The 22,903-nt window shown below is 34.4% G+C and overlaps 1 protein-coding gene across 18 annotated transcripts in view; it reads right to left on the bottom strand.

Annotated features, from left to right (window-relative positions):
- Positions 1-22,903, bottom strand: part of SSBP2 (single stranded DNA binding protein 2) — a 293,363-nt gene that overhangs the window by 49,448 nt on the left and 221,012 nt on the right. For 11 of the 18 annotated variants that reach the window (XM_070234613.1, XM_023618064.2, XM_070234615.1 and 8 more), the window contains 4 exons: positions 17,457-17,516; positions 7,331-7,397; positions 6,532-6,602; positions 631-698 (listed from right to left, as the gene is read on the bottom strand). In XM_070234613.1, the coding sequence (XP_070090714.1) occupies positions 631-698; positions 6,532-6,602; positions 7,331-7,397; positions 17,457-17,516 (266 nt within the window). Of the gene's footprint in view, positions 1-630; positions 723-6,531; positions 6,603-7,330; positions 7,398-17,456; positions 17,517-22,903 lie in introns of all 18 variants that reach the window. The other 7 variants (XM_070234612.1, XM_070234608.1, XM_070234614.1 and 4 more) reach the window with 1 other exon arrangement.

Here is a 22,903-nt window from a genome sequence, read left to right as displayed (position 1 = left end):
CTTGAAAGGCCCTTTTCAGTAAACAAACAAAAACATCCTGTTAGTTTACTCCTCATCTAAGTGCATCCTGAATTTTCAAAAGGAATTCCTACTACACCATGGAAAATTCCTTAGTATAGAAGACACTACCAGAGAGAATTCTTCCAGTGTTAAGAGTGGCCCCAACAAAGTGAAAGTCAAGACATAGATTTATGAGTTAAAAACCACACTCTTAGGAATCACTACGTATCTGTTAAGATGAAGTTACCAATGTTCAATTATCTACTTCTGTAGAGCTAAGCCATGGCCGTGGTGTCAGCCTCTCTTCATCTTTTTCTACAGACTATCTGGAGACTGTGGGCTTACTTTTAAAGACCCATTTTTATGACAAATGAAATATGAAAATCAAAAAGAAATAGCCTGAAAGTTGGCATTTATGGCACCTGAAAATGGAAAAAAAGTTAAAGGTCACAAAGGAAGGAAGACAAACAGAGACTATGTTGTGAAAGGAAGCAAACACTGAGGCTCATGTTTAGTTTGTTTATAGTACACAGAGCGTGAGGACCTCAAATTGTGCTACAAGTTAGTGTCACTTCAGAAAACAGAAGACAGAGCACTTGAGTAAACAGGATAACACAGCATTTTGCTTACATGTTCATTCCAGGCATTCCAGGGCCAGCTAAAGCATTCAGTGGGGGTCTCATTGCACCTCCATAGTTCTGTAATGATAACCAAGGGTCAGACTACCACAAAACAAAAAAACAAAACCAAAGAGGAGGGGGGAAAGAAAGGAGAGCAGGTTAATGATTTCCCTACATAACTCCTGATGGAGAGGCCTGTGCAATTCATTCTCTGAAGGCTCCACTCTTGTCCCTTTGCTTCTATTTTAACGATTACTTTGGTTTGTGTCTTTTAAAAATGATGCGAATATGTAACATCATTGGAGCATGTTAACGATTAATGTATAACTGAAACGTTACTACTCAACACGTCTTCACTAACTTCCCACTATCTGTACAACAGTGAACTTTTTCAAATAAAACATTTCACAAATCCAAAACTGTTTTTAAAGAAAAGACTTAGTCAACATATTTGAAATTGTCAGAACCAGGAAAGTTACATAAAGTCTGAGAAAAAAAACAAACAGGGGAACCCAACATAAGAACTTCTGTTCACAAAATAATACATCCAATACTCAAATACACTAATACAAACACAAAAATATAAGAAAACTAAAGTACACTCAAAATATGTATGCATGAATTACACAACTCAATAAACCTCTGTCAATATCTATAATGTGCTTTCAAAGGATAAAAACATTTTAATGCTTTAACATGCATATTAGCTTATTTCACTTAGCACAGAGGCCAAAAGATTAACTTTAACATTGTCCTGTTGATTCATTTTGACACTACCAGCCACTTTCATGCTTGGTGTTCTGACATCACTATTCCTTCAAGTTTTTTGACTACTCTTTTGCAGTTTCCTTTTATTTGGCTAACTCTTTAAATGTTGCTTTTCCCCAAGTTCTAGCCATAGCATTTTTTTTTTCAATAAATGCACATTTACGGGTAATTTTATCTGCTTCCATTAGTTCAACAACTACTTATAGTTAAGTATCCCAAATCTTTTACATTCATGATATGTCCCCTAAGCTCCTAGACAACTCATATGGTGAACTTCATATGGGTTGTTTCTAAATGGATACCACTTCATGCTCAGCATTTCTAAAAGTAAATGCAATATTTTCTTCTCACGACTGTGCTCTTTATACTGCCTTCCTCAGTTAGTTCTGTGGCGTCACCTTCCACACAACAGTCCAGGCTAAGAACCTCTGCAAGCTCCTTGATGTCTCTTCTTTTTCTTTCAATTTCCACAGCCAGTCAGTTGCCAAAAACTATTGATTCTACCTGTGAAATAGCTCTTGAAATAGTCCTCTCCTTCGTATCTCTAATCTTTGTCATTTACTAAGACTACTGTACTATCTTAATTGGTCTCTCTTGACTTAGTCTCTCCTCCTCCTAAAGTATCCTCCATACTGCTTCCAGAACTACGCTTCTAAAACTCAGTCCTACTTACGTCACTTAAAAGCCGTGATGTCCCACACTGCCTATCAAATAAAGCCTATACTCCTCAGCTTGGTTCTATGAAGTCCTTCACAGATTACTCTCAGCCTATCTCCTGCCCTCATTTTCTATAATTCTTACCTTCTTCTCCTACTCCCAACTATACCCTCCAGCCTACTGGATTCCTTGTGGTTTAGAAACACACAATACATGTTTACACTCATGTTAACTCATCTGCTGTGGCCTTCTGTGTAGTAGGTGCTAAGATGACAAGGAAATATTCAATGAGAGAAGGTCTGTTAACTTTAGAGGCTAAGCCACAGTTTATAAACAAATTACCTAGGCACATGCTATTCTCATCGTTTATTACTTTTACTTTCAGGAAATCTTATTTAAATATCCCAATTCCGTGTGCTATGGGATAGTAAAGTGGTTCTTGTCCACACTGGATCATTGGTTAAAAGGATAGCTATTTCCCTTAACCTCGGGACCCGGCATGGTGGCAGCAGAGCAGTGCTAGCAAGGCGTCTCTGAGAAGAAAGTTAGTCACTGAGAATAAAATCTGAATGGTAAAGTATAGCAGAAATGCTTCACAGGGAAAGTCTCCCTCATTTTTAGTCTTAGAAGATCTGTGTTTTATTTTATTAAAGAAAACACTAGTTTTCTTTACAGCTCTGGACACAGACACATGGGCTTGAATCTCTGTTGCACTGCCCCATTTCCTCTGCCCCTCTTTCGATATATGTGATCTCGGCCCAATGATTCTCCCAGGGATCCGCTCAACCTTAATTTCCTTATCTGTAAAGTGATAATATTATCTCCCTTATAAGCTTGTTGGAGGACAAAATGAAATCATATAAAACACCTGTCATAGTGCTTCCTGCATTAATAGCATGACACTTGGTGCTCAAAAATCGTAGCTGCTCTTTCTCATCACAGTTAGTAAGGGACTCACTTAAATGAGTGCTTTTCTCATCAGCTTCCCTTGAGCCCTCCATCCCAACAGAATTTCTTGCTTGTTTATGGAATGACTTCCTGACAGAGTTTGCATATTTCTTTTCTAGACTTTCTTCTACTGCATAATAGTTTTTCTTTACGTATCCGCATCTCATGCCAAATAACAAGTACACTGGAGGCCGAGTCTGTTTTACTCATCTTTGTATGTCCAGTGCTCAAGCATCACAGTGCTCTAGTGTCACGGGAAAACGAGTAAGAAATTGTCCGATATAAAACTTGATAGATTTACAAAATATTTTAATTTTGTGCATAATCTGAAGCAAAAAGAAAACAGGAAGATAAGAAATCACAACTGGCTTTCCAAGTGCTAGCAACAAAGGCAGAATGGGAAGAGGTAATTTAGAATCACTGAATTTTAAAGCTGATAGCAGTTATACAATTCCATCTGGTTTAATCTCTCTCACAATGCAATGTTCCTGACAAAATGGCTGTTCAGACTCTGCTTAGAAAGTTTAGCAAAGAGTTTTTCCGTGATTGGGCAGTTTAGTTTCTAGAAAGTTCTTCTCTATACTGAGCTGAATTCTACCTCCCATCTTAGATTTGAAAATACAGAATCAGTTTACTCTCTCTTTACATGACAGCCTATCACGCATTTCTATCTCACCATTTCCCACCCCAAGTGTTTGATTTGGAAATCATGACATGTTCTTATTTAACCCTAACTCATTTATCCTTTGGATTTCTAGAGAACTAGAACTAGTTGGGTAATCCTGGCAAGTTTTTCTGTTAATCATATGGCACCTGCTGAGCATAGAAACACAGGCAAGGTAAGTATATCTTATTCCAAAAGCAAGTAGAAAAATGACTTCAAATATGGTATTAGGGAAGACATTTTTTCTTGATTAAATAGATAATTTTGCTTTTCTATTGAAAAAATATGGATATCAATTTAAAAATCATATATTACTGAAAAATTTAGATTTAAAATAGATTAAGGGGTGGGAAAATATGCCAGGATTTGGAGCAAACTTTTATTCTTTCATCCATGCAATAAAGTATTCATCACGTTTACTATGTTCTAGGTGCGCACTTTGCCTAAATGGGCATTATCTAAGAAGCATTAGATTAGACATATTTGTTCTAGGAATTCAGTTGTTCCAATAGATAACTACTGTCCCTCTTCACCACAGTGATCTTAAGCTCACAAAATTATGGAAACAATATCTCTGATAAAAAAGAGACATGTATTTTGCTGTGCATGAGGCTAGAGACAATATTCCAGAGACTATTTCTGTAATTCGACTGCACAAAGGCAGAGGCATTCTGCTCTTGGGTCGCATCTGTGTGATCAAATGTCTGCTGTGAGAGTTGTTCTCTACTACCTTGCAAGAAACACAGCTAACCTTTACTACAAATCACATAGTTTATAATGCGCATCTTTTCTATATCAGGCGTTAGTTATAAGTAAATATCTCACAAGAACCCCCATTACAAATAATTGTACCTCACTTTTATCTGTTGTACCGTTCACATGAACATGACTCCTTTTTTCACTTAAGTACATGATTTGTATAAATAATTTCCTTTAACTTTTTATACTTTGCATACTGTGATTTAAAAGAGTTACTGTAGGTATTCCTGATTTCTGAGGTAAATTCATGCCAGAATACTTTACTTCCCTCAAATTATAAAGGAATAGATAGGAAGGATACTAATCCTAAAGGAAGAAAAAAACTACTCTCTTTGGGTTTGAAAATGCAACAAAGAATTCACATTTATTAAAACTCATCAATAAGAGATTACTCAACAGAAATATGTTTTCTCATTTTCTGTTGTAATTTACTTATAATACAAAACATATATACATATAGCTAGATATTTATAAAACATAAAGGCCAGTATGCTCTTTATTTCTGCATTGTCAAATGAGATCCAAGTGTTCATATAACTTAGGTAAGCATTGGTATTTCTTTCAACGATTGCAAAACTGACTTTTAAGTCAGACTCTAGTTTTTAAAAGTATTAAAAATACTGGTCTGGGGATGACAAAAGCTTAAAGAGCAGCTAGCTGGAAAATAAGTGAACCAAATGAACAATGATAACTAAATTATATGCATAAAGTTTTTGAGATATATTTGAAATGTATCTATTATAAAAATCTTTCCGGAAAAAAATCACTCAAGTTCTTTATAGCCAAACTGGTTGGCTTAGTTCATTAGACTAAAAGTATATTCAATCAATGAAATATCCTATAGATCTCATAAATTCTAATTGCTGTTAATAACTCAATGATGACTGGTCACATAAATCATCGTCCCTAACATGGGTAGAAATAGGGAAAAATAATTTAAATATCTAAATCAGAGTTTTATAAGATCTTAAGAAAATCATAAGAAAGAACTGAGCCTAAATAAAAGAAATTGTTTTTTTCTGACTTTGAGGATATCAAACGTATTTGTACAGTGTGTTACTTTGTCACGCAACGTAGTATCTTTGAAAAATGTGGTTGTATGTGCTTCACATTTCAATATAGTTAATATATATATTATTATATATAGGTTAGAAACGCCTATGTCTAAATCACGTTATCTGCATGTTAGATTTTTAATTCTCTGACTCCTTTGGGAACACAACAAAATATTAATGTAATTTTTAAATAGATTCACGAAACAAGCTCCTAAACTATCACTTCAATGCTGTTCTAGGAAAGGATACAGAAAATAAATTAATTCCTCTTTTAACCAGTTTATAACATACTAACTTCTGACCCATGAGGTAGAAATTTAAAATTCTGGATTTTGGATTCATTTCTTTGAAAGACAATTAATTTCTACTTCACGCATTTTCCCAAGGGAGACAAAAGGATGCTTTAGATAAAATAAACGATAGCCTGGAATAGCATACTTTAAAAATGCTACCAACAGCGAGGACAGGTTTGACTTCAGTGTATACTGCATGGAAACTTCGATAGAGAAGCAGGCTACCAACACATGTATACTGATGGTATTACGCTTGTTCAGGGAGACCCATTTTAATGTTTATTTCTAAGTCATTGTCTATTGTTTCCACATTCTATAAAGAAATATGGTTGTATATAATACATTGTCAATGGCATTCTTTAAAAGACTTATAGAAATATATTTTATGCTGCTTATTCTATTTAATATTTTTGATCAACTGTGTTTTATTTAACTTGCATGGTTATCTTCTTATAATAATTACTATAAATTTAAAAGTATTTCCTTAATATAACTAACAAAAGGGTAAATATCTTTCTACAATAATTGCTATATTTTTATGCAATGTATTTTCTCTAATGAACTAAAGGCATATGTGATAGCACCTGTTAAAATACAGTTTGTTGTTACATCAATTTGGACACGTCACAGATATTATGTCCTCAAGAGCCTAACAACTATGTTATACAAGCTTTAACGCATATAATAAAAGCCAGCAAATAATAAGTTTGTTCTTATAAGATGAAGGCAAAAAACTCAGCAAGTAGCTTTCTGCACTGATTATTTACCTGTGGTCCTAAGGGCACCATTCCTCTTGGAGGAGTCATTCTCTGCATTGGCCCACCCATATTTGGATGTCCTAAAGAAATTACAAAGTATGAAGATATTAGCAATATAATCAGCGTGAGTGCTCAACCAGAGGCCAACAGCTTCCTCTCTGCTTGGTTTTACAACATCGTATTTACTAAGGGACTGAGTTACTGACATCGTCTAATCTTGGCTTCTCTGGCCACTTTTCTTACCACGACCTACCCACACTCTCCGTTAAATGTCTTAAGATTGAAATTTTCTTCCTACTCTGTGTTGAATTATGCATCTCACAACATTTACCTCTCTTCCCTGGGAACAGCACAACAGAGCTGTACATAACTGTGGTACCTAAACATCTCTTTGGAACGACTTGATTATTGGGTTTGTGAAACTATTCAAGTCACTTGTGGCTCAGCATCCTCTTTCCTCCTGCTCATCTTTTGGGTGGACTAATCTCCCTTTCTGAAAAAGGCAGAGGAAATCATAAGTGATATAATTACTTTGATTCCTACTTGTTAGAAGTTATATAAAAAGCTTTAGAAGTTATTAGTTAAAATATGGATTCTTGGATATTTAATTATTCTGTTTCTTATGTTATCATGCCCTCACTATTATGCATAATTAAGAGTTAGCTGAAAATATAAATCACTTGGCCATATTACCTGCAAAAATGCAACTGGTATAATTATGGAAGATTTATACAAACAGAATTTTCCTTAAGAGATAAGGATTTTCTTTGAGAATCTGCAACATCAATTTCACTTTTAAAGTAGTCACCTTGTTGTCGAGTTGGGTCCATTCCACTGGGAAGTAATGGCTGACTTCCTGGGACACCTCCAAGTGCCTAGCATATTTAGTAAAACAAAATAAAAAGTAATATTGTAAAATACTTATAAAATAAGTGCTTTAATAATTCTCTTTAAAAATTCCAAAAATTACAGAATGCATTTGAGTATTTTACAAGATTTTTTAATATTTCACATTCATTTATAAATTTTATAGGTCTATATACTTAGTATAAGCTCTTAGTTCTAGAAAGATTCTCCTTTGCCCAATTTCGTGGCAAACAAACTAAGTATTTGGGGGGCATAAAACTCTAGGCGAAAACTGTCCTATTTCTTCCTGAGTATAATGACTTCCTCCAAAATTAATTTACTGAAGGTACTGAAATAACTAATTTTGCTTCTTAAACGTAAGCTCTCTATTTCTGCAGAATACGTTATTCATCTGGGATTACAATAGCAGCAGGACTAAAATGCCGAGGGGCCAACGAATATTTTTGTTGTAGTCATTTTTTCCCTAAGAAACTATTTAGAAAAATAGTACTCCAATTAAGTTGAAACAATTTGGCTGGGAAAAGAGAAAAAGAACTGAAAAGGATGGGGATCCACAGGCTTCACCTTACGCAGGGTGCCACACTGGGGGTCTACTGAGTCGCGAGTTTCCAACAGCTGTCAGAGCAGCGCCGAGAGCTAAAGCCATCCACACCTGGGGTCCTACCAAGTCTATGTGTATACGCAGACACACACAGTCCTGACAATTGGTGAGTTTCACCGATTTAACTTAAAGCAGGATCAATCTTGTCTAGTTAATAAAATTTTCCAACATTTCAGTAATAGTAAGGAGTTTACATATCCAGATCATAACTGTTTCCTTACTTGTTACCACTTGAGATGCAGGAAGGAGCGGCCATTTCTTAAGCCACTTTTGTAATTCTTTCATATTTTTTTTTTCCTTACGGACACACTCAATACATATTTACTGAGTTCCTACTACATGATGTGTTCGCTGCTTACCTTTCCAGCCTAATTTCTTGCCATTGCTACACTGACATTCTAACTTCCAGTCACACTGAACTTCCTGCAGTTTTTTTTCCAATTCATACATTCAGTGAACACCACCTAAATATCAACCATTAAAAACAAAACAAAAACTGAAAATAAACTCTCTCTCCTCTCAAGGAGCTCACAGATCCTTAAGCGCCTACTGCTGACATATTTTAGATCTCAGTTTAGGGACCACTTCCTAACAAAATTCTTTCCTATTATCCTAGTCTGGGATAAATTATCCTTCTGTTATTTGCTTTAAAATATGTACATATTGTTTAGAAATTTCAAACTTACAGAAAACTTTCACAGACAGTAAAAAGGATTCCCATATACCCTGACACAGATTGTCCAAGTGTTAACATTTTATCACATTCGCCCTGTGACCCTTTCTCCTTCTCTCTATATACATTTGTTATTATAAGTCTTTTTCAGAACCCCGAGAGCACGTTGCAGACATTATGCTCGGTACCCCTAGGTACTACAGAATATAGCTCCCTAAACAAGGATATTCCTCTACATGACCACAATACAACTTTTCGAGGCAGGAAATCAATACTGAGACAACACTGCCATCCAAGCCACAGACCTCACTCAAGTTTTGTCATTTGTCTCAATAATGTTTCTTTTTTCTTTCTGGGACCAGGATCTCATGGAATACATGTTGCATTTGTTGTCACTTCTCTTCATGCTCCTCCAAGCAGGACTAATTCCTTGGTCTTCCCTTATCACGTCCCCAACAGTTTTAAAGAGAACAGGCCTTAAATTCTACAAGACGATCCTCTGATGCCTCTTCGTGACCCAGACTCAGGTCATACTTTCTTAGAAGGATATCGCAGAAATGATGCTATGTTCTTCTCAGTGTACCACATTAGAGGGCACATGATGTTGATTCAACCCATCACTGGTGATGTTAACCTTTGTCATCTGATTGTGTTGGTGTCTGCCAGGTTTCTCCACTATCAGATCATTATTTTCCCCCTTTGTAATTTATTACTTTCAGTATTGGAGCTATTCCGAGATTATCAATATCCATTCTTCATCCATCCTTTATCAACCTACCAGCCTTAGCATCCACTGACAATGCTTGAGCACCATGATAGTTGCAAAGTGGACATATTTGATGTCTATCCATTCTTTCTATGCTTATTAGTTGGCATTCCACTATAAGGAGGAGCTTTCCCTTCTCATTTGTTTATAAATTTTTAATTTAAATATAGACTTGGATTCTTCTTTTATTCAATGGGTAGTAATATATTACTATCATCATTTATTTTAATATTAAAATTACCCAAGATGTGGTCAGTGGAAGGCTCTTCAAGCTGATTCTTACATCCTTTTGACATGTCTCCATCATATCTTGAGTATTTCCTTACTGGCAAAAGATGTTCCGGGTTCATCTCATTCTTTTTCTGGCCTAGCTCTGGAATCAGTCCTTTCTCCAAAGGTCCCTGATTCCTCCTCTGGAAGACAGTATTTAGGCATCAAGATCTGGGTTCTCAGAGTGTTTGTTGTTAGTTGGGGGCATTACTTTTAGGCTTTCTCAGTAGATGCTGAGCTCAAAAATCTATGTATGTGTATATGCACACACATACATCTATGAGTAATTCTATATCTATCTGTGTGTGTGTGTATGGTACATACACAAACCATAAATTCATACTCTCCAGCACCAATTCAACACCTCCAATTCCAAGTGAAAATCTCAGGATTATTGTTTAGCTTTCTTTCTTTTTATGTTTGTAAGTATGTTCTCCAACAGTGAGAAGCCTGGCTTTCATGATCTTGAATATCTTTTACTTATTTTTTCAATCAATGTATTTATTTGTTCAATCTAACCAATCTCCCAACCACAATGGCCATCTCTTTTCTTTGCTACCTCCGTGTGTCCCCTTCCCGTCTCCCCGAATGTCTCAGCAGGGAAGGTTAGGGCTGTTTAGGTGCTTTTATGGGGTCATATACCTCACTTTCATAGAACTTAAACATGATCATGGCTTGTTTTCTTCTCTGTATCTCCAACAGACTGCAAGCTCTGACAGAGTGTGGACCTCATCTGTGCCTAATGGCTCAGACAAGTAAATATTTATGGAAGGAATAGGGTTTAGATTGGACAATTTTAGGAATCACCGGTGACAAAGTCATAGGAATGGAACAGACTTGAAAGAGTGAGAAGAAAAAAGATCAAATGTATAATTATTTTAAAATACCAAGAAGAGGTAGGACAGGAAACCGAAACTGAATAGGTATAAAATTAGGCAGGGGGCCAAGATCAGCATTTCAGAATGCACAAGGAGAGTTTCAAGAAGGAAGAAGTGGTCAACACTGCTAAAAGTTATAAAGAAGTGAGTTAGAAGGATGACTGAAAAATATATGACTTATCAAAATTATCTTCAATTGTAAGTTTGAAGTTCTTACTTTTTTAAGTCTCCAAGTAGTTAGAGTTTGACACTATGAACTTTAATTCTGAATTTCTAAGTCTCACTGGAGACATCATGTTTTATCACTGGGAACCATTTTCTTCAAAATTTTACTTTTTCTTGTTTACCTTGGAATATCAGAACAACTGACAAGTCTGTCTCTGTTTCAATTTATCACTTCAAAATATATCATAATCCTACAGAAATCTTATCAAGTTGTCTTGGTCAAATCTTATAGAAATCTTGGTTAAGTCGTCTTTCAAAATGAGTGTCTTTATCTAAATCTAACTCTTTAGTCATCAATGTTTACCTTTTAGAATAAGTCAAATCTCTAACTTTTAAAACACTTTTATGAGTCCTGGGATGACCAGATGATGGTTTTGTGCATCAACAAGGGCATAACCACTGCATGTTTTTAAACCTTTAATTCTTGAGAAAAATAAATTTATATATCTTGTGGTAGATATTATTTTTATATTTTTTAACATGTGAAACGTATTCCATTCAGATTTGTTTAACTGGTGCAAATTTTGGCACACATTCTTTGCTCTATAAAGGATCTTCATTCTGACAGAGAAAATAACACTAATGGTGAGAGTGTTTAATAACAAAAAACATAATATCAACAATAATATACACTTGTGAGCCAGTCTGTGTCAGGAATTATGCTAAACTCTTTATATTTATTATTTCACTCAATGCTTACAGCAATCCTATGAGGTTATTAGTATTCATCCTTTTTGGTGATGAGAAACTGAGGTTTAACACATAAGTACTTTGTTAATTTGTCCATGGTTATACTATTGCTAAGTAGCCAAGCCAGGGCTTCACATCAAGTCGACATACTCTGAAAGTTCTAAAAGATAAGCCTTAAATCCTAGGATTTAAAATAAATGAAATAATACAAAATTTTACTAAAACAGAAATAATTAAATGGAGGAATTTCTTGCTTCATAAAGGAATTATTTAGTTTACAAAGGATTCATTATATGATTCCAGTGGTAAGCCCCTCTAGGAACTTAAGATTCTGGTATATATTTCCTTGAATACCATCATGGAGTCTACTCATAGAGACCAAATGCTCACCAGTGATGAAAAAATAGTGAATGTATCAATGCTTTTATGATATAATTCAGCTAACAATTTTGATCTACCAAAAAATTTAATGGGCCCCCTCAATTATATGAAATGAAGTAGTACCATATAATCAAGAAATTTTAGAACTAGGAGGGCTTTTAGAAAGACACAAGTCTGCTCTCATTTTACTGATAAGAAAACCAAGGCCCAGAAAGGGGACGTGACCTGCTGCAAGTCATACACTGCTGAGCATTGCTGGCATTTGGACCTAAGAGGCTTGACACAACTGAGGGCCCTTCAACACCACTGTCTTCTTCTTTTTTTTCCCCCCATAAAAAGGCAATATCAATAGAATAGATATTAAAATATAGAAATGTTACATTCAATGTAGGAAGATATTTGTTTCTGAAGCACAACTCACTTTTAATATATCTATTTACTTATTTATTTTCCTTTTTTCTGTATCTCAACCACTGTAACTGCACTGTCCAATACAATACATGTCCTTTGCCACATGCAGCTATTTAAACAAATTAATTAAAATTAATAAAGTTAAAAATTCGGTTCCTCAGTCACTCTAGCCACATTTCAAATGCTCAAAGTACTAAAGCTACAGTACATGACAGTGCAGAAATGGAACATGTCCATCACCCCAGAAGGTTCTATTTGGCAGCGCTGCACTAGAATGCCAGATCCACAAGAAGGAGGATTTCCATTAGTCTGTTTACCAACGTATCCCCACATCTAGAAAGGTGCCTGGCACGTAGGAAACCTCAACAAATATCTGTTGAAGGACTGAATATTTCTGAGAGAGATTTTGTAAAGCGCTATGAAGTTTCTAATCAAATATATGGCAATGTATTTTTTGTACTTGCTACATCCAAAAACGGTATATCTGTGACAAAATGGCTATAAGATAATGAGATACGTTTTGGCAAAAGTAGTAAACATTGTATCAAAAAGTTCAATATAACTCTAACTTCAACTGAGTAAGTGAATGCACAACATTCAGTAGGTAAACTTTTCTTGGTTTGGAAAGGAGAATAAATATCTTTTTTTGCCAGACATATTGAGTTTGTTAATTTCCTTTGTCCTACAATGATAGAAAATAATTGGAAAATACATATATCCCAGGATACACTCATAACTCAAAGTCATAAGGAAATAACACTTTTTAAAATTGTTCCATTGGTTTTCAAATAATAATTTAAATACATTAATAGTGTAATTATCACTAAGAAACAAAGAAATAAGGAGATCTCAACTGACAGAAAGGGATATTTTGAACTGGCAACAAAAGCTACGTTATGCTTTCATCATTAACCACTAATTTATTTTAAACAGGTACAACATTTTTAATTTTTAAAGTTAGAGATTTGCTACAGACGTCCTCCTTATAATTTCAGTTATAAGACTCCTATTATTTACTCAATATAGAATATATTCCTCTTTATGCGGCTGAAGTCCTTCTCTTATGTTTTCATATTGATATCACTAAATAAAAGTCAAATTCTACATGTGAAAAATTTTACAGACAGAAAACTATTGGTAAAGGACAAGCTAAACAGCATTTATCCTGAATAAGAGAACATGCTAGGAGGAGTAAGAACATAGTTTGTTTACAATATAGGTACTTTGGTTATATGGGGATAATAGTAAAACTTATTTTCAATACATAAGTAAACATCCCAACAACTTTTCTTTTTCTCAAATGCCTGGTGATTTTTTCCCTATCTGAAAAGTGATGAAGAAAAGTCTTTTTAAGATATACCTATCCTTAGCATCCATTATTTTTTTTATCATGTAAGAACTATACATACAGTATCAATAAAGGGTAATCTTATACATTGAATAACCAGAAAAATAAAGATGTATACTTTTAGTTATCTATATATATAATTAACTAATAATACTTTCTTCTAATAAAAAATAAAATACCTGTTCAATGCAATTTCAAAAATACATAAATAAAGAAAGAAATCACTTATGATCCTACCACCCAGAAATAAAAGATATGGTCCTTACAGTCTTTTTGACAAATGTGTGTGTGCATCTTGGCGGGGAGACTCTCTTGAGTTTCTGATGTACTGAGTGATACAGCAAAGGTCATTTACTACATATGCTTTGTGCCTTCTTTTTTACATTTGGTAATAAATCATAAACACTTTATCCTATCAATAAACTTAATTCTATAACATGCCTTTTAATAGCTGCACATGATTTCACCATTTGGATATACCATAATTTATTTAACCACTCATCTATTATTGGACAAATACCTTTGAGAGTTCCAGAAAACTGGTCTGATGTAGTGTGTTTTTAGAATACCAAAATCAGTTTTAGAATAGAAAATGGTCAACAGCACTAACTACGTGTTATTTCAACTCACATACCTGCTTACAGAGTTTCAGGAATGGTGAGAAACAGAATATATATTCTCAAAATTCTATAGGATCAATGAATCAACAGTTTACTCTTGGCATCACTCATTAACAGTCTCTGTATTTCTGGCTGCCATGGTTCCTCAGCATAGCGTTGAATGAATATTATGAATTTTTCTGATCACTTTATCTCTGAGAAGGATAAAGACCTGTTCTACTCCAGTTATGGCTGCTTCAACACCAATGACTGATTTGACAAAACTAATTCTAGTATAAAAATGTATAGTCAAATATATTTTTTGGACTTAATTTCTATGTTTCATATGTTTTCTCATATATATTCATTCTTTACCATATTGTGTATTTTTGTAATTTTACTTCTCTTTCATCATTTTAGAGACTACTACCTCTTCCTATATTTTTTTGGCATAGTGATATTATTCCATGTTCCAAATACCCAGTCCTATAAATATACAAACAGTAAGCCATTGTGGATTTAGTCTAGAACCATGAAAACCATCTCAGGAGAACTTAAATTAAAATCTACAGTCTAATCATTAGTAACTATGAATTCTGAAGGATCTATTTAATGAATGTCTTTCATGTATTTAAAATGACTAATCAACAACGTTGAAGAGGTTAATATTTCACTTTTTATTTTCTTAGATGCAATCTATCAATAAAACAAAATTTCATTAGTTTGTGATCATTTTAAATGAAGACTAAATAAAAAATTTTTTTTAACATATTTGTGTTTTTATATACATCATTGCAATTAATCACCAAAAATAGTTTTGCCAATTCTACTTTAATGACTACATAATGAAATTGAAGAACCATTTTGTTGCTTGAAAAGGTCATGCTCCTAACTAGGTTAAAGATTTCCTAAAACACTATTTTTACACTATTAACACAATTAATTTGCTCAGAAAATTCTTTTTAAAAATAGTATAAGTGTAAATTATTATAAACTTGAAAGACATGTTTGAATTAACAAAGTTTAACTATATGCGTACATGTGGGAGGTGGGGGACCAGAAAAATGCCACTTAGAAGAGTACAATTGTATTAAAATGTACTTAAGTAAAGACGATTTAAAATTCTTTTTTTTGAAGAAGAAAATTAGCCCTGAACTAACATCTGCCACCAATTCCTCCTCTTTTTGCTGAGGAAATCTGGCCCTGAGCTAACATCTGTGCCTATCTTCCTCCACTTTATATGTGGGATGCTACCACAGCGTGGCTTGACAAGTGGTGCAGAGGTCTGCGCCCAGGATCCAAACTGGTGAACCCCGGGCCACTGAAGTGGAGCACGTGAACCTAATGCCTACGCCACTGGGCCAGCCCTCTGATCAAAATTCTTGATGAAAAAGAGCCTGTATCACAGCTCTTTATTACCTTTAACTTTTTAATCGCCTCTTTTAAAAATCCAAAAGCGTTACATACTTGTTCGCAAAACATTTCAAGCAATCTAGATTTACAATTCCACATTCCCACCAACAATCCACTCCTCTTCCTAAGAGTGTGTCTTTCATTTTGTTAGTCTCTATCAGTTTGGAACCTAACATCGTATCTTACACATAGCAGGCATTTCAACAATGTCAAATGAACGCAACTCCAATAATTCTACCAGATTTTCATGACTGATATGGAAAATATGGAGTCAAAAAAATTCTAACACACCGTACAAGAAATTCACATTTCTCTAATTCAGATTTTCAGGAATCTCTTAAATCTATGTAAGATACAAAGCTATGGATGGGATGTCTGAAACACTCTGAAGACTCCAATGAAAGACACAACTTTCTGTTCTTTAAAAAGAAATGTAAAAGACTCAGGCACCTACATAAGTAGATCCAACTGTCGACATATATAGGTTCACCCCCAGAGGAAAAAAAAATCCTGTATATTGGAACAACTGACATCTGTGCACTTCTCTTCCCTATTTCTTTTCACGTTCCTGGCTCTATGTGCTGAATGCAGATTCAGTCTGAAGCAGGAAACTCCCTCAGCTGTGAATGGGGGGACTTGTAGCCCTGCATCCCCGAGAGATCCAGCACTGCCGCCTGCGTTAAGCCCTCCCCTGAGGTTGAGTGCGGGTGCTGGCACTCCTTGCTGTGTACTAGAAGCTGACTGGGACACTTCAAGGACGCTGCACTATTTCAGTAAGAGTTAGGACAGGAGAAGCAGAACTCTGTTGCTATCAAATGTGTTAGTAAGCACAACTTTCTTGTTCCAGTTTTGGTCAGGAAGGAAGTGGAAATAGAGAATAAGAATAAAAAGAGAATTTATTGTGATAACAGGGTTTACTTTAGAAGTGGGAAAGCACTGAAGTATACAAATAACAGATATAAGAAAGTGACAAAACAATTATCTCGACATAAATATTCTATACAGTTAAGCATTTAATTTCTTCTTGTGTTATATACATGCACACTGTCTATATCATAAACTAAACTATAAACTCCTCGGAAGTAAAAATTATACTTCATTCTCTGTAGCAAATAAACATTTACGATACTGGTAAAAAATGATTTGAGGACAAAACTTAGGAAATCTCAGAGCTCTTGTAGGTAAACAAAAGTTAGAAGATTTACTGTTAACAATTTATTTATTAAGAGATCTAACCATCCTATAAGCAGCTAATTTTATGTTTGATATGTTAATTTGGCAAAATTGACATGAATGTTACAGCCATAATATTGAAATTACATTATATAAAAATAAACAAAAGTATGTTCAGAGAAAATTTTATTGCCATCCTTTAAATGAGAGAATAATCAGCATTTACTGAAACTATATATATTTAAAAGATTAGGTTGAAAGTATACGGCAGACGCCAAGGGTCAGCAAACTTTTTTCTGTGAAGACCCAGATAGTGAATATTTTAGGGTTGCAGGCCATGTATGGTCTCCACCATGAGCACGCAAATCTGCTCCTGAAGTAAAAGGAGCCAAAGACAGTATATAAATAAACGAGTGCGGCTGTGTTCCAATAAAGCTTTATTTACAAAAACAGCCAGTCAACCTATGGGCCATAGTTTGCCAACCCTCGAAGTAAACTATATATTACTAGAAGCATTAAATGGGATAGACAAGGGATCATTCAATATTTTTACAGGTGAGAAATATCTGTGACATTTTCAAAGTCTTTATTGATTCTTAAAAAAAAATGTAAACAACTCAAGTAGCACATAAATCTTACCTGGTTAGGTATCCTCAGTGGGGGCCTTGGACCTCCAGGGTACCGAGGTGACATAAAAGGCTATTGGAGTAAAACAAACAAATAAAACAAAAAACAGCTCAATGTAAAATACAGGTTTGAAAGTAAACTGCTTTAAAAAATTTTAGAATTATACAAAATAGAAATCAATTTACTTCCCTGAAATGTGGCTGCTTTCAGTAGAATAAATGGTTTTAAGAAAAATTACCATCCTATTTTTTATTTTGTAGAGTATCTGGAAAATTTTCCACCGAAAATGTAAAAACATCAGAGATGACTAAAGTAACTATAATAAAACTTTTTAAAATGTGAATTATTACTAAGATAATGATATCTAATAGGCAAAAAAATAAGATCAAGAAATTCAGGGAAGTAAATCTCAGTAAAGAATTCAGGAAGAGGCTTACTGACTATAGCATTGTACAAACTTGGTTCTGAGTATATAGTTTTGACTGAATTATCCACTTTGGTCATCAATTTCCTTTAATAATTTTAAAGTTACCAAATTTCTTCACCTTTTCTTTTGTGACTGTTTAAAATGGTGAAGAAATTTCTTTTCCAAGGTTCATTTGTGGTTAAAAAGTTCTGGCTATTTCATCAAGAGTTTGTTATAATTCAAAATTGATTACAGATTTTAAAGTTGAAATTTCTTTGCATATTTTGAGCCTAGCAGATTCTGAGGTGTGTACTTTCCACAAAAGAAAAAAATGGTCTTATATTAAAACCCAAGTCAATTCATTTTGTTAGATGAATCAGCAGCTGCTAAGATGTGTTGACTCTGTCCGTCCAAAAACTGTCTGAAAAATATCCTAAAAAAATCATTTTAGTGGTTGTCCAACGTTGAGTGGAAGGAGAACATTTCTGGTGTCTCAGATTTGTGCACCAAATTTTTCTAAGTTTATTCCTAAAATTTTCCAAACTTCCACTTGCATTATATTTTTCTAGAAATAGAGAAATAATACAATTTTGTTTAACTACATCACAATACATACTTTACTTAAAGATTATTCTTTACATGTAATATAAGCAAATTATCAACTCTAAAGGGTTGGAGATTATGAAGAATATTAAGAATGAATACAAATTAAGAATCAATTTAACCAAGGCTTGAGAAAGCCAAATCCTTCATACTTTACATAATTAATTTCCACATTTATGACATATTTTCTAGAAACATTTTTAGAAATTAGGCCTACAGTTCATGGCTACACATATTTTCCAGGGTTATTTAAAAAACAGCATCTGAAAAATAAAATCCTAACAAATTTATGCTGCATATGCTTTTTCTATAATATTCTTTGGAGGGTCTGACAAACCAACAAGAGGAAGTTCAGAATTAAGCACAGTTTGGCTTTTTGCTCACTGTGTTCTTCTATGTTAATGTATTCCCAGGACTTAACTTTAAATGGACAGAAACAGTGGATTGTTCAGGTAATAATGTCATCGCCAGCTGATAAAACTTAAGTGGATTTTCCAACTTTTTGTGTGTGTGTGTGTGTGAGGAAGATTGGCTCTGAGCTAACATCTGTGTCAACTTCCTCTATTTTGTCTGTGGGATGCCGCCACAGCATGGCTTGATGAGTGGTGTGTAAGTCCGAGTCCAGGATCCAAACCCACGAAGTCTGGGCTCCTGAAGTGGAGTGTGCGAACTCATCCACTATGCCACTGGGCCAGCCGCAGATTTTCCAACTTTAACATTTAAAAAATGTTTAGTTTTCACATATTTGATCAAAGTTGTCTCCCTTTCATCATCTGAAACTCTTCTAAATTGCATTAATTAGTTAACATAGAAGCTTATCCCAATATTCACACTCCCTCTGCTATTTTCCTTACCACACAATTTCAATTATGAAACTGTCTTTTAAATTCGGGACTCATTTAAGAAATTTAATAATTAAATATTGTGTCATTGGTTTTGGAATGGCTGCCTTTCACAAAGTGATGTTATAGGATACATTTAGTAATCCAAGGAATAATATCAATTTAGTTCTTGAAACATGGAGAAATAAAAATAGGTTACTAATAATTCCTGTCCATAGTAAATTCACTTTGAAATGAATACAAGGTAGAAATTATGTTAAAAATATTACTAAAAACTAAATGGTGAGATAAATATTGAGATATGTCTTATTTGAGATGTGCATGTTCCTTTGAAGGTAAAATGATGGTATAGTGTCAATTCAATGGACTATTTGAAGAGAGAAATTTGTCCTTAAAACAATGGCATTGTGAATAAACGTATTTTAATGAGACTGTGTGCCGTCCTCTCCTCTCTGACTGAGGCCCCATCAAGCGACCGCTGAGAAGGACAAGCAGTGCGTGTGGTGCTGGGCACCTGCGGGTCCCTTTGGAGTAAGACTGGGAGAAGGCCTCTCCGTAGTCACTCCTTCTTGTATGCCCTCCTCCAAGAAGTTCAAATTTACATTTTTTTGCCAAAAAAAAAAAAAAAGAAATTGAAAGCCACTTACAAATTCCAAATTATACCTATACAATTAAAGCAAAAAATGACAAAAATCTAGTTCATTTAGATAAAAATCTACTTTTACCTAAAATATAAGGTACATATAAAGTATAAAGATTGCAAGAGTTAAAGCATTTTTAACATCATGTTAGTGTTGTATAACATAAGCTTTCCAAATTTAGACTAATCCTCATCTTAAATTACCTAGTTAACCACCTAGGTCAACTGCCTACTTCATCAGCTTGTGTAGTCACAGCAACAGAATCCAAAAGAGTCTGCACACTAGCAACTGAGAATATTCTGCACTAACATCTGTACTTCACTATTCAGAAGTCAGTTTGCTTTAAAATATAATTCAAGATACTAAAACATATTTAAATTCTTGTACAGTAAAATACTAATCTGTCTTAAGAGATTACCTACTGATAGTACAAATTATATCTACCGATAGTCATGTCAGTACTCTCTGGATTAATATCCTGAGAAGAACAGGTTCTTCAAAAGAGTCTTTGGCTAAGAAAGTGTGCTTACTCTTTATATTTCGGGTAAAAAATTTTAAAATAGTTTGGGCCTAGTTTAAAATATCTGCCTGAAGGCGCGATGATGGTGAATCGATATTTTAACGGGAAAAAGCCTTCCTGTTGACAAAGTCATTTATGATTGTGGAAAAAACATTTAACTCAAAGTCAAGGGACTAGATTCTAGTTTTTGCACTACCACTAATTAGCAGAGGGCCTGGAGCTAACACGCTTTCAGGGGTTTCGTTTTCTCAGGCTTAGAATGAAGAAGTAGGACTAGATGATCTCTAAAGTCCTTTAGAAAAAAAAAATTAAACCCCATGATTCTGCGCTAATCATTCCCAGCATTACCCTTGAGTATAAAGATTAGTATATTGTAGACAGCTATTAACATTTGAAGTGTGTGGGGATGGAGATATAGGCATATGCTCCTGAGGACAAACCATCTTTATCAAGGAACTGGAGACACTTATTCCCGTGCTTCCAGAGAAAAGGAAAACCTTGTCAAAGAAAGAAATAGTTCAACAATGATGCTCTTTGTTCATATCAGAGGTCAATAGGGAGAACAAAAAAGCTGCACTTATTGATTCAAAGGTATGTGAGACATTTGTTCATTCAACAAATGTTTATGAAACACCGACAAAGGCACTCTTCCAGAGGGTTGGGCCTAACAGTGAAGAAAATGGATAAAGATCGCTGCCCTCTGCTTAGGACTTTTCAAGGTTCATAGTCTTGTAATTAATGGGAGAAACAATTTCTGGAAAAATTGTTTTCTATATCAGCCCACTAATCTGGAACAAATAGAATGTTCTCTTCACCAAATGGCAAGTATCAATGAAAATTCAAAGAAAATAATATTTCAATCTGGTGCCTTCCCTCAGAAGTCACATTACATCATCCTTACTTGACAGAACATGTAGTGCCATGAACGACTGAAAATCAAGTCTACGCTTTTAAGAAAGTTTTCCAAATTAGGCAAAGCTCACAGAGTAAGGTTCTTTATAATATAAGATAAACTGAGTATCACAGCTAGTACTCTGATGTATGGAAACAACATTTATAGGCATTAATTCTCATGTCTCCATGTTTCAGTTATCCACCTAAAATGAATGTGATAACCCAAAGTGGAAGGAATAAAAATATACACAAGGCGGAAAATCAAGAAGTATTTGGTGACTAAACAAAAGAAAAAGAAACTCTAATAGAAACACAAACTGAGAGTCTAGCTCATTGCCTCCAAGTAGTCTTCTAGAGAAAAGATGACACAATTTAGAATCATAATTTATTTCAGAATGAATGTCATTCAATTTTAAAGAATTATTTTCCATTATATCAAGAATTATTCATGGAATTTTAAACTTCTGCTTTCCTAAAGAAGAAACCTTCCTTTGCTGTCTGCCCCTTTCACTAGTGGACAGTAGTACTCTCTCTCTTCCTATTTGATCTTTCATAAGCCCTTAGTGCTTTATCTCAATTCCCTAGGAATCAGAAGGAAGCAGCTCTTCCTTTCTTCACGCTGGTTGAAGGTGGATTGTTCAGTCCAGTTCTCTTCTTCTCTGAAGGTCCCAGATGCCTCCCGGCCCCGCCAATGGAATTATTTTTTAAATAATTTACCAGCACTGAAATTACAGGTGATAAGAACCATTTTAAGACCTAACTTCTCTCTCTCTCTCTCTCTCTCTCTCTCTAAAATCAAACTATACATCTTAAATGCCACATTACTCAAATGTTAATTTTGTTAATATTTTATAACATTTTGAATAGTTTCTAAAAAACATAAATATTATTTATCAGCTCCAGAATATTCTTTATGTCTTGAGATTACTCTTGTATTCTTCTTTCTCGGCCAAGTAAATTTCTTGTTAATCCTCAAGCGCCAGTTTAAATGTCACTCCCTCTTAAGGAATCTCTATAGGCTCCTTCCCCTCCCCCTCCTGAGCACCTTCGCTCCTCCCATTGTCACAGAGGATTCAGTGCACTGCAGTACACTGTATGCCTTGATACAAGGAAACCCACTTCAGAGGAAAGAACATGAAGCTGTAGGAGAGCAAGTAATTACCTCACATGAGGTAATTAATCTATAAAATAAAACTGCTATTTCTTAGAATCCTTAAAATTAATGTAGCAATGTACAAATCACCTATATCTTATTTTAAATAATTCAACATGGCTTTAGAAACTCTAAATCTTAGTCTTTAAGAACAAACTGATAAAGAAAATTTAAAATCATTTAAAAATAAAAGTTTCTTTAAAATGCCAATCATTTAAGCATTTTCTATATACTGTATTTTATTTTATGAGCATAATTTAGAACAAATCAATGATAAACAGAAGAATACCACTAACTTCTTCAGAGTGGACAAATGCAACATGCAGGACAGTTTACACTTCTGAAAATTCAGAAGTCTGAGGTATGTTCCAAAAAATACAATCAGACAGGATTCGTGCAA

The sequence above is a fragment of the Equus caballus genome, chromosome 14 (genome assembly GCF_041296265.1).
Source record: "Equus caballus isolate H_3958 breed thoroughbred chromosome 14, TB-T2T, whole genome shotgun sequence".
NCBI classification, from domain to species: domain Eukaryota; kingdom Metazoa; phylum Chordata; class Mammalia; order Perissodactyla; family Equidae; genus Equus; species Equus caballus.
This window is presented reverse-complemented; position numbering and strand designations above follow the sequence as displayed.